The 12,632-nt window shown below is 44.3% G+C and overlaps 1 protein-coding gene across 1 annotated transcript in view; it reads right to left on the reverse strand.

The window, feature by feature from the left end:
* IPPK (inositol-pentakisphosphate 2-kinase) overlaps positions 1-12,632 on the reverse strand; it is a 91,755-nt gene continuing 79,123 nt past the window's right edge. The window contains exons 11-14 of the mRNA XM_056524051.1: positions 12,423-12,573; positions 9,004-9,106; positions 3,020-3,099; positions 1-1,220 (exon numbers count right to left, since the gene is read on the reverse strand). Coding sequence (XP_056380026.1) covers positions 995-1,220; positions 3,020-3,099; positions 9,004-9,106; positions 12,423-12,573 — 560 coding nt within the window. The 3' untranslated portion in view covers positions 1-994. The remainder of the gene's footprint in view (positions 1,221-3,019; positions 3,100-9,003; positions 9,107-12,422; positions 12,574-12,632) is intronic.

Raw genomic sequence — 12,632 nt, forward strand, 5'->3', positions numbered from 1 at the left:
GCTGGAGGCACCCTGGTTGGGAAACCCTGACCTAACAGGACGGCAGAATACATGTCTACATTACAATGCATCATGGGAAAGTTTGCAGCTACCCCCCTGATATAAGAATGAAGACGTCACTGTCTAGTTCAGAGGTATGAGGTATTAGCAACCAATATAAGGCTCATTGCTGCCTCACGAGAAAATGGAACAGTGTGTGAATTCATTGTTCCCACATACAATTCATTGGGGGGTCATGAACTTAAAATATGCTAAGACTTTACCTCTGGCAGCGTCAATGCCGAGGGACTTTCCAGTAAACTTACATAGACACCTAATAAATTCTTTCCTAGTAAAGAACAAAACACATATTGGGACTGGAAGAACAATGAAAGGGGTTCATGGACGCAGTCCGGGTTTCTTCACTTCTTCATAGGACGTTCGCAGACAAAAACCATTTCTGGAATTGAAAATAAAAAAAAATAAAAAAATGGCTTCTACAGCCTATACACATTAAGGAAATCCAATCTGTTTTCATTGCACATTGTATAAAACCGCAGCCTGTGAAGAGTCCTACGTGTCATTACCCTGATACAGCACGGACCTTTGCATAAGGCTCAGTTTTTCGAGGTATGCCTGGACCTCCCCTTAGGCACTCTATATGAAAGCAGCAGAATGAATGCAAAGGACCAGGATTTGTCTAATGGCAGCTCGTCCTTCCTCGGTATGAAAAGGTTTTCTTATCTTTATAAACTTTACAAATAGGTTGTAGTTTTTTTCTTCAGGTATCAAACCACCAGAGGCGAAGGCTTTATATACAGTGTGCACCGTGCAGCAATGAGCCGTTCCTGGTCATGGTTCTCAGAAATTCACACGTCAAGATGAATAAGCATGGCCTCCGCATTACAAAAAAAAAAAAAAAAGAGTGCGTCTTGCTGATCCGGCATGCGAGGCAGAGCGCCAACGTGACAGCATGACGCAGCAGCATTCACCGCTAATAAAGACCATGGCTGAACTATACTTGGTGCAGGAGCAGGGTGCAGTCTTCACTCTCAGGAAAGATGAGTGATGTGCTCGGCTCCTCCCGAGTCTGCATGCTCTTCAGGTAATGGTTCACAATCTTACTGTCCCGCTTGTACTGGTACGGTATGTTCTCATAGGGCTTTAGGTCCAAGTCCAGGATGGAAACGGAATACATGAAGCTGGATCTTGAGGCTTTTATAAGAGGTCTTGACTCAAAGCTGAGACGAGAGACAAGTTATGTAAGTAGATGAGGGATGAACACTTACTAATACCAATCATCTGCAACACTGACCTATGTCAGAACGTGTCACACTATGTCATGTCACATTAAAGGACAACTGTAGTGGTACACTTATATATTCCTGTGCCCAGGCCTCAAAAACAAACAATAAACTTTAACTCACCTTCCTACGAGCCCCCGTTGGTCCGGCACAGGCCTCACGGCCCGGCAGTGCTGACCTCCTTCCACTTCCTGGGGACGGGGAGGCTGCAGAACCGTCGGCGTATCACCGATCGCAGCGATGTCCCGCCCCGGCTGGTGACAGGCTGAGCCCACTGTCATGTATGGAGCTCTGACCGGCTTCTTACATGACAGTGGGCTCAGCCTATCACCGACCCGACGGCTCTGCAGCGTCCCCGTCCCCAGGAAGTGGAAGGAGGTCAGCACTGCCGGACCGTGAGGCCTGTGCCGGACCAACGGGGACTCGTAGGAAGGTGAGTTAAAGTTTATTTTGTTTATTTTTGAGGCTCGGGCACAGGAATATATAAAAGTGTTGCACTACAGTTGTCCTTTAAGGGTTTACTGTCTAATATCCATCTACAATCTTCTCGGAAAGTTGTGTAGTTCTTTCCAGTCTGACCACAGTGCTCTCTGCTGACACCTCTGTCCGTGTCAGGAACTGTCCAGAGTAGGAGTAAATCCCCATAGCAAACCTCTCCTGCCCTGGACAGTTCCTGACACGGACAGGGATGTCAGCAGAGAGCACTGTGGTCAGACAGAAAAGAACTATACAACTTCCTCTGTAGTATACAGGAGCTGATAAGTACTGGAAGGATTAAAGGGGTACTCCGCTGCTCAGCTTTTGGAATAAACTGTTCCAAATGCTGGAGCCGGTGACGGCAGCTCGTGACGTCATAGCCACACACCCTCAATGCAAGTCTATGGGAGGGGGCGTGACGCTGTCACACCCTCTCCCATAGACTTGCATTGAGTGGGCATTGTGTAAAGTCATGAGGGTGCGGGGCTATGACATCACGAGCTCCCAGCTCCAGCATTTGGAACAATTTGTTCCGAACGCTGAGCAGCGGAGTACCCCTTTAAGAGAGATTTTAAATAGAAGTACACATCTGTTTAACTTTCTGCCACCAGATGATATGAAAACATTTTTTCCCTCCATAGTACCCCTTTAAAGTGGGTTTTCCAGCACTAGATAAACAGAAATGATTTGTTCTAAAAACGGGCACCACCCCTGGCCTCAGGTTGTCTGTGGTCTTGCAGCTCAGTTCCATTGAAGTGAATGGAGCCAAGTTGTAATACCACACACAACCTGAGGACAGGGGTGGTGCTGTTTTAGGAAGAAATTAGCTCTGGTGTTCTATTTCTGGATAATCCCCTCAACAATATCAGGTTCATCTATACCGCCATCCATCCTCTTACACGCTGATCTTCCTTCACTGGTAGCTTTATGCAAGTCTAGTAAATACTGCACAAGTAAATTTAGCTATAAGAAATCTGCTCACATCTAGTGGTCATCACTAATCAACTACTAGTCCTAGGATATTGTAAGAAGCCCCATATCACTGCCATACATCTACTGCAGTGTTTCCCAAGCAGGGTGCCTCCAGCTGTTGCAAACTGCAACTATCAGCATGCCTGGACAGCCATCGGCTGCCCGGGCATGCTGGGAGTTGTAGTTTTGCCACATCTGGAGGCACCCTGCTTGGTAAACACTGGAATACTTTATGTGACGTAAGGCAGTCCGACCAATGACTAACCACATGAATGGTTGGCTCTTACCATTCCTCCGGAACTGCGGGGGAGAGGGCGATCATTACTGAACAGTCCTTGGCCGTCATGGCGACTCGATACTGCTGAATCTGGAAGGCAGAAGACATGTGCAAGATTAACCCCTTCAGACCCAGCTAGTTTTGGCCTCTATAACCCAGCTAGTTTTTTTTTTTTTTTTTTTTTTTTTTTTATCTGCCATGTGTCTCTTTATGTGGTAATAACTTTGGAATGCTTTTACTGGACAATCCGATTTTGAGACAGTTTTTTCCTGGCATATTGTACTTTATATTAGTAGTGATTTTATATTGATTGATTTTTGTGAATATTGCAAAAAATTGTAAGAGAAATAGTCAGGCCAAATACATTTAGTTATTCTTTCACATCTACAATAGGTCTTTTTTTTAAATAGTTTTTATTTGTTATACATTATTTTACTTTTTTAGGACATTAGAAAGCTTATAATATTAGGAGAATTTTTCACATTCTTTTAGTGACCACTTTAATACTAAATGCTAAACACCCCCTATAAATCACCCCATTTTAAAAACTACATTCCCCAAAGTATTCAGAATGACAAAGTGTATTAACCCTTTAGGTGGTTCACAAGAATTAAGCAAAGTGAAGGGACATTTTTTTATTTCAAATGTATTTTAGCATTTAAAAAAAAATAATTCTGTAAAATGGAAGGTATTACCAAAACAATGCAAATTTACATGTACCGGTATTTACCCAATTCTACAGATTTTAGAAATATCTCGTGTCCTTCTAGTGTGCTCCCTGACCCACACACAGGCCTAATGATAAAGCACCTAGTGGGTTTTGACACCTCCTTTTTTCTAGGATATTTTTCAGTGCCAACCGTGGTACCAGTACAGTGAAAAAAAAAACACAAATGGCCCCATTTTGGAAACTGCACCCCTCCGTGAATTCATTTATGGGGTAGCAAGCATTTTGACCCCACAGGTGTTTGAGGAAAGTTTTTAACCTTAGGCAGTGAAAATAAAATTTATAATTTTTATGCCCAAATGGGACATTTTGCACAAGGAGGCTAATTTTCACAAAGAACACAGGAATAATAATAGCACCCCAAACTTTGTACTCGTCCACTCACATAACGGCTTAGTGATATCGGTGGTGCCAGACCCTACACTTCTTTGCTATGCACCCCAAACTTTGTTACCCACCTTCTCCTAAATACGCCAGTACCCCATTTGTGGCATGTTATTTTTGGACTGAGCAGACGGCAGGGGCCCAATCCCAGGTTCAGGTCTACTTTGGGCATAGTTATTGCAGAAGCTTTAATGGGTAAAAATTGTGGAAATCACAGAGCAGTGACCCTATTTTAGACTCTCCACCCATCAAGGAATTCATATAAGGAGGTAGTGAGCATTTTGATCCAACAGAGGTTTTCTAAAAGCTAATGAGGGATTGTGCAGAAGAAAAGTTGTGATTGTATGACAGATATGCCATCTACGTGCCTAATACGTTGTGCTTAGCTTGCACTATCGGAGACTTACACCCCTGGAATTGTTATGGGGGTTCTCCTGGATACAGCAATACCAAATATTAGAATGGTCTATGCAGTTTGGGCACATGGCAGGGCTCAGAACTGAAGGACTGTCCAGGACCTACTAGAGTACAAGGTTTGCAGGCACGCTTTTGGGGTACAATGTTAATTTTGCAGATTGATTGGGGAACTATTACTGTAGAAACCACAGAGAAGTGACCCCATTTAAGAATCTCCACCCGTCAAGGAATTCATATAAGGAGGTAGTGAGCATTTTGATCTAACAGAGGTTTTCTAAAAGCTAATGCAAAAGGAAAGTTGTAATTGGATCACAGATCTGCCATCTAGGTGCCAAATACATTGTGCTTAGCTGACACAGATTTAGCTGGAATGGTTTTGGGATGAAATTAAAATGATTAACGGAATGGTTTATGGGTGCTAAATTAAGGTTGGATTTGTGGGAGTGTAAAGAAACTGCAGAGAATGGGGATAAAAAGATGATCGCACGGTTAAAAAAGTTAATTTAGGAATTTGTGGAACTCCTTGAAACAATCTTATGCACAGGCCAGGATTTTCGGGGCAAGTTTCACAGTGGAAACTGGTGATGCCTTTTTTGTAGCAGAATTTTTTTTGGGTCCTTCCCTTTTTCCACTAGAGGGGATAACATTGGGAAAATGTTGGCCAGGTACTATACGGTTATACCCCGCTGATGAGGTACTGGGGCGCTCCCCTCCCTGTGTCCAAAAATGAGGGCCTTAATTACAATTTATTGAAAATCAAGAAATGTCCCTGTCCCACCTGCATTACATGATGGCACATATGAATAGTACAGTGCCATCTGCACAACGTGCACCACGAGCTTTATGTACCAGGCCTTTGTTTTTCTCATGGCACTGTACGGTTTGAGGACTTGATCGGATAAATCCACCCCCCCCTCCTATGTATTTGTTATAATGCAGAATTCAATCTGGCTTGAAGACTGTGGAACTTGTGCCGCGAACAGGGACAGGGGTGGAGCCGCTGCCATGGATGGATGTCAATATAAGGACCTCTCGTTTGTCTTTATATTTTAGCAGCAAGAGGTTATTGCTGCAAAGTGCCCAGCTCTCGCCTCTTGGCAGTAGTTGCGCAACATGTGTTTTGGGGAGGCCTCGCTGGTTCTTGCGCACAGAACCACAGGAGACAGTAGCTCTGGCAGCAGGGCACTGGAAGAGAGGCAGACTTGAATAAAAATTGTCCATATACCGTATTTTTTCGCCGTATAAGACGCACTTTCTTCTCCAAAACTGGGGGTAAAAAGTCGGTGCGTCTTATACGGCGAATACACCCCTATCGCGGCGGTCCCTGCGGCCATCAACGGCCGGGACCCGCGGCTAATACAGGACATCACCGATCGCGGTGATGCCCTGTATTAACCCTTCAGACGCGGCGATCAAAGCTGACCAGTGCATCTGAAGGGAAAGTGACACTAACCCGGCTGCTCAGTCGGGCTGTTCGGGACCGCCGCAATTTCACCGCGGCGGTCCCGAACAGCAGGACTGAATAGCCGGGTTAGTGCTTACAGGACACCGGGAGGGACCTTACCTGCCTCCTCGGTGTCTTCTCCGTTCAGGGATCCCCTGTATGGCCGGCGCTCTCCTTCCTCGTCATCACGTCGTCGCGCGTAACGACGTGATGGTGGCGACGGAGAGCGAGGATACCCGGCCGGCAGCAGTGGTCTTCAATCTGCGGACCTCCAGATGTTGCAAAACTACAACTCCCAGCATGCCCGGACAGCCAACGGCTGTCCGGGCATGCTGGGAGTTTTAGTTTTGCAACATCTGGAGGTCCGCAGGTTGAATACCACTATTGGGTTCAAAATCTTTATTTTTTTAGATTTTGCACCTATAAATTGGGTGCGTCTTATATGCCGGTGCATCCTATAGGGCGAAAAATACGGTTAAAGGGGATAACCTTTGTCTAAAAGTGGGTGCACCATGTCCCAGACAATTTCTCCTCTTACTCCAAGAAGGGGGGGGGAGGCATTCGGGGGGCGCAGTAATGCTGTCTTTCCCTTGCTACACTTTAAATTTATGAGTGTACCCAGAGATGCTTTCGCACAGTTTATACAATTTAATTCCTTACCTGGCCCTCTTCTTGGGCAGATACTGATGGAATTTAAGCCGGTCTTTAAAGTGGACTAGGGATTCATCCACACAAATGTCCTTTTCTGGATGTATGCCTCTGAAAACTTGGCACTGAAATGGTCAATTATTGGCCGAAGTTTATAGAGGCGATCAAAAGAGGGGTCATTTGGGGGTGGGCAAGGGGTATTATCATTGTAATGGAGGGATTTCAGGATTGTCTTACATTTTTTTTGCGGAGAATGGGGTTGCTGTACAGTGGGGTGTGGTACAGAATGTCTGCACTCCAATACTGCCTCGTTTCTGGCTTTTTCACTATGCCCATGTGGAGAACAAGGCCCCAAAATTTTATCAGAAGTGACGGGGGTCCAGTTTGAAAATGATGAAGTGAGGTTCTGGGCCAAACATTATTGGGCATATAAATTGGTCTGTTGTACAATCATGTTGACCAATTCATACGAAATTTTATTTTTTTAAATAATCAATTTCAGTAAGGCCATCTGTACTGAACTGGATTCCTGAGCTGGCCACGGACTCAAGAATCTGGACCTCATAATTTTCTGGGACTGGGGTCCACACAGGGTCACTTGTTTCGGGTGCTGGCTCAAGCAGTGTCCTGCGACGCCTTTGTCACGGTTCCTCATCACTACTGGAGGAGAATGGCAAGAGGAATGGGGCGTATTCCCCTTCTGCCTCACTGGTCGTCTCAGTATCAGAGGCAAGAATGTTTACGCCTCCGCCACTGTAAACACCCTTTGCACTGACCGAGTTGGTCGGGACATGGTCGGGGTGTATGCGGTGATTTAACACATGTGAGGGGTGTGAAAAATATAAGAACTTCGATTTTTTTTTCCCTTAAATGTCCCTAATGCCCTACCCATAAGAACCCAAATGAACCAAATTTTTATTTTTTTATTTTCTTGAAAAAAAATTAAAAAATACAGACAGTGCCAATTCCTATCACCTAGCCTAAATGTTGTCACCCTAACTGCCTGTAACTGGAACCTAAACTCCTAAACTAAAATAGATTTATTAAATTAAAAAAATGGACGCCAACTCCTATTTGCCTAACCTAGACGTCCGCCACCCTAACAACCTACCTATCCACAGGAACCTAAACCCCTAACTACTAATTCTTTTTTATTTATTTTTACAACAGAAACAAAAAAAAAAAAAACGGAAGCAGCACTACAGGGAGAATGTAGTAGCAGACTTTGAACTGTAGGGGGAGCTAAATAGCAAGGAAGAAAAAATAGAAGGAAGATGACAAAGGACGGAGAACAAGCAGCCGGAGCTCCACAGACAGGACAGGGAGACTCCAGTAGGACACTGGGGACACTGGACTTTCTTCTTAGGCTGACTTCTACACCGCTCTGCTCACCAAGGGGAGACAGAATGAAGGCGAGCAGAGCGGTGTTTATTCTTTACATTAGGTGGTATGGCTGCGATTGGTGCGGTCCTTCCGGAAAAGAACTGCCTAATGTAAACACCGGTGGTGATTGGTGCGGTGTTCTACAGCACCTAACACCACCGATGACTCCCGTTACCAGGCAGGGTAACAGGATTTTCCAAGCGAAATGCTGCCATCAGCTAGTCAGATTTGACTAGCTGATGGCAGCGATTGTGGTAAAGGGGTTGGCATTGGTGGGAGGGGGACAAAACTCCCCTGGGTCCCAAGGTAAGATGGCTGACCATCAGAGATAACCACCATCTTACCAATGCAGCAATTAGCGACATGTATCTGCATGACGTACATGTATGTTATAGGTCGGGAAAAGCTCCCCGGTCATGACGTACATGTATGTCATGAGTCAGGAAGGGGTTAAAATGCTGCGTAAAGTCGAGTTTATAGGGATAGTTTATAGTTGCAGTGGATGACAACTGGGAGTAGGGGTACCAACAAAATACCCCAAATTGGCTGTATGGGCGACGCTTCCTTTTGGAGGAGATGCTGGTTTGGCTAAAATAAAATCCTTCTGGGTGCAAGAAATTTTTTTGCATCATTTTTTTTTCCATATAGAGCACTGCCTGAAAATAAGTCTATACATAAAAGTCAGCTGGGACAACAGCTATAAGGGTTCAGTATTTAAATACACCAGTGTTTCCCCAAGTAGGATGCCTCCAGCTGTTGCAAAACTATAACTCCCAGCATGCCCGGACAGCCGAAGGCTGTCCGGGCATGCTGGGAGTTGTAGTTTTACAACAGCTGGAGGCTTCCTGCTTGGAAAACACTAAATTATACATTCTTAATATTTTATTATGATACAGATCTGTCTACATCACTGGTGCGCTGGTCCCTGGTGAACACATTTACGTGAACACCATGGCAGCCTCCCCAATGGCCAATAGCAGGGTTGTCTTACCTTAGTTACTGCATACTCCACACTGCCATCATCTTCCAGTGACAGATCCTTTAGCCTCTCAAAGAAGGTTTCATCATACGGTCCATCCAATAGTAAAGTACTTCTGGAAAGGAAACGCATGCGACAAACAGAATGATGTACAGCTGTGCTTTCCTTGGCTCCGATGCCCATTGTCCAATCCAAAATACGCAACATAAAATACGACCAACTAATGGTTGATTTAGTCATCATAGTTCCTACACTATAGGGTTAGAAAGCATTATGATATCCATATGCCTTGATAGGGAGAAGTACGAGGTCTGTCATCATGAGACAACCCTTTTAAGACTGACATACTTTATCAGCAATCGGATGCCGGGAGTTGTAGGTTTGCAACAGCTGGAGGCACAATGTTTTGGAAACCCTGGTCTAAGCGACGGGACAGACTGGACTGGATCATTTCTGTGCTGGGCATTAAAGGGGTACTGCGGTGGAACACTTTTTTTTTTTTTTTTTTTTTAATGAACTGGTGCCAGAAAGTTAAACAGATTTGTAAATGACTTCTATCAAAAAATCTTTATCCTTCCAGTATTTTTTAGCAGCTGTATGCTACAGAGGAAATTATTTTCTTTTTGAATTTGTTTTTTGTCTTGTCCACAGTGCTCTCTGCTGACACCTGATGCCCGTATCAGGAACTGTCCGGAGCAGGAGAAAATCCTCATAGCATAGCTGTGCTGCTCTGGACAGTTCCTTACATGGACAGAGGTGTCAGCAGAGAGCACTGTGGATAAGGCAAAAAAGAAACAAAAAAAAGAAAATAACTTTCCTATGTAGCATACAGCTGCTTAAAAGTACTGGAAGAGTAAAGATTTTTTCATAGAAGTCATTTACAAATCTCTAACTTTCTGGCACCAGTTGATTCAAAAAAACAATGTTTTCCACCGGAGTACCCCTTTAAATTCTGTAGCCTGTAGTACAAAGCTTGGAACAGAATTAGGAGAGGTCCCACCTGTATTCCCGACAGCAAGCTATCATATATGTTTCTATAAATCTGTGGTGTCCAACCTATGGTACCTCCAGCTGTTGCAAAACTACAACTCCCAGTCAGCCGCTGTGTGGGCATGCTGGGAGTTGTAGTTTTATAACAGCTGGATGGTCGCAGTTTGGACAGCCTTGTTCAAACAGCTCTATACAGAATTAAATTGCAGCAATGTGAACAAAGACCTGCATGTTTGATCAGAATTGGATAGAAAAAAAAAAGAAGAAAAATAGAAAAAGTAGTCGTCTAAGGGTACGTTCACACGTACAGGATCTGCTGCATATTTTTGCTGCATATTTCTGCAGCTGATTTTGCTACCCAATGAAGTTATTGGGTAGCAAAATCAGCTGCACAAAATATGCAGCAGATCCTGTACATGTGAACGTACACAGAATGGATGCGCACCGTATTTTACGCTGCGGATCCGCCGACGATGGACCTTACAGTGTGCCTCCAGCTGTGCCTCCTCGTAGCAGCAGACCGTGTTCTGTGAATTGCCGCGTGCATGAGCAGTGTAAATCACACACATTACAATGCCACCAGGGAGCAGCTGCAATGTCTGCGGGTACACTGCGCATGCGCGCGGCAGATCGCTGTGTGTCTGTTTGTAGCGGCGGCCTGCTGCTATGAACAGGCAAACACAGCTGGAGACACGAGGCACACTGCAGGGTCAGTTATCAGCGGATCCGCTGCGGATCCGTTTCGTGTGACCCGTAGACTTTTTTTTTTCTATTCAAACAGAGACGCCGGATGATTGTGAACTGTCCTATTAAAATGAATAGGATCAGTTTTTAGCACACAACGGTGGGAACAACTGACTGACGCCGGACATACGTGAGTTGCCCTAGTTTTAGAAGCAGCCAACATGGTAAAAATCTTGTTGGAAAATAGTGCTGCACTGCCATCTAGTGGTATACCTCTGAACTACAGATATTTCATATGTGGACTATAAACAGTACGTGAAGTGAATACTATAGGCCTGTGTTTTCTGGCCAGTGTGCCGCCAGCTATTGCAAAAACTACAACTCCCAGCATGCCCAGACAGCCTTTGGCTGTCTGGGCATGCTGGGAGTTGTAGTTTTTGCAACACCTGGAGGCACACCAATTGAAAAAAATAGGCAAATCCACTGAGCTCTAGTATTACCAAATGAAGGACACTGCTTCTGTACACAGGTTCTGTCCTGGGCTGACACTACAGGATGCATAGACATAAACCATCCATCAAGCCTGGGAGTTTACAGAGAAATGTGTCTGTCCAGTAATAGTCACATCTGTTATTCCAGGTTCCCCGCTCTTTCCTGGATCTCCGTGCACTTTCCTGCTCTGCTATATTAGGAATTTCCCACACCCATCCCTCTCCTATAAACACTGTCGTCTCTCTTCCAAATCCAAAAGGGTGCGGCAACAAGGACGAGGCAAACTACACGGCTTTGTTCTGGGAAAAACTTCAGGGTAATCCTTTAAAAACTAAAATGACAACATAACACACAGGCCGGATCTGGATGCTATGCAGAGACACCCTCTCCTGAGGGCACAAATACTGGAAGGATCATCATCATGAAAAAGGCCAAGCAGTGCATTTTGCCCATTTAACCCTTTCTGTAATAAAAACAATGTGAAATTTTACAGAGTGGAAGCGCTCCAGATTTTCTACATAGGAAAACTTGCAGCATTTCTGTAGGTAAAATCAGAGTAGGGGACCTTCTTTCAAAATAATTATACCTTGTTTGCACTAATTGTGCACATTTTTAGAGGCATAGCCTTGGAAAGGGCGGGTATGGGGCTAAAAACGTGCCACATTTTCGAGTAGTATGCGCAAAAAAATATATAATAAATTATATTATATTATATTATATATATATATATATATATATATATAATTAGATATAGATAGATAGATATATGAAGGTTGCAGCAGCACTCTTCGTCAAAAAAAAATTTAGGCTTAGCGAACTTTTTGATCAAAATGTGTCCCCCATCCACCACGCGGAGGTGGCCCATTTCGGATGGGACCCAAACACTCATTTCACTCACTATCAATTTAAAAACCTTCTGTGAAAAAGGGGAGGGGTGCACGGCTAGAGAGGGTGCCACTCCCCCTAAATTGCACAGCATAATATATATATATATATATTTGCCATATAAATATTTGCCATATAAATATTTGACGATCCTTTGGATAGGGGATAAGATGTCTAAGCGCCGGAGTACCCCTTTAAATGATTTCTCCCTCACAAAGACATTGATAAATCTCCCCAGATGCTGCTAATAACAGGTTGTGTCCCGGCCTGAGGCCTTCAGACCTGTTTTCTTCTTACTCATTGATTCGAAATAATCTATGGAATGTAAAGACTGTAAAGAGCCTGAAAGACTAACCGATAGATCAGAGACCAATTCTTACCTCTCCTCGGGGCACTCTTCCAGATACTTCTCTACCCTCTTATACAAAGGATGAAGCCCTTCAATGTCCAGCATGTCCAGCATCTGAGCCTGGAGCATCTTATACAAGATGCAACCTTTAGGTAACCCCGTGCTCTCCATCTTGTGTTTACCTGAAGGAAAACATTGAAGGGTCTCTGTCAGCTGTGTTCATTGCTGTGGACTGTCTGTA

The sequence above is a fragment of the Hyla sarda genome, chromosome 6 (genome assembly GCF_029499605.1).
Source record: "Hyla sarda isolate aHylSar1 chromosome 6, aHylSar1.hap1, whole genome shotgun sequence".
NCBI classification, from domain to species: Eukaryota; Metazoa; Chordata; class Amphibia; order Anura; family Hylidae; genus Hyla; species Hyla sarda.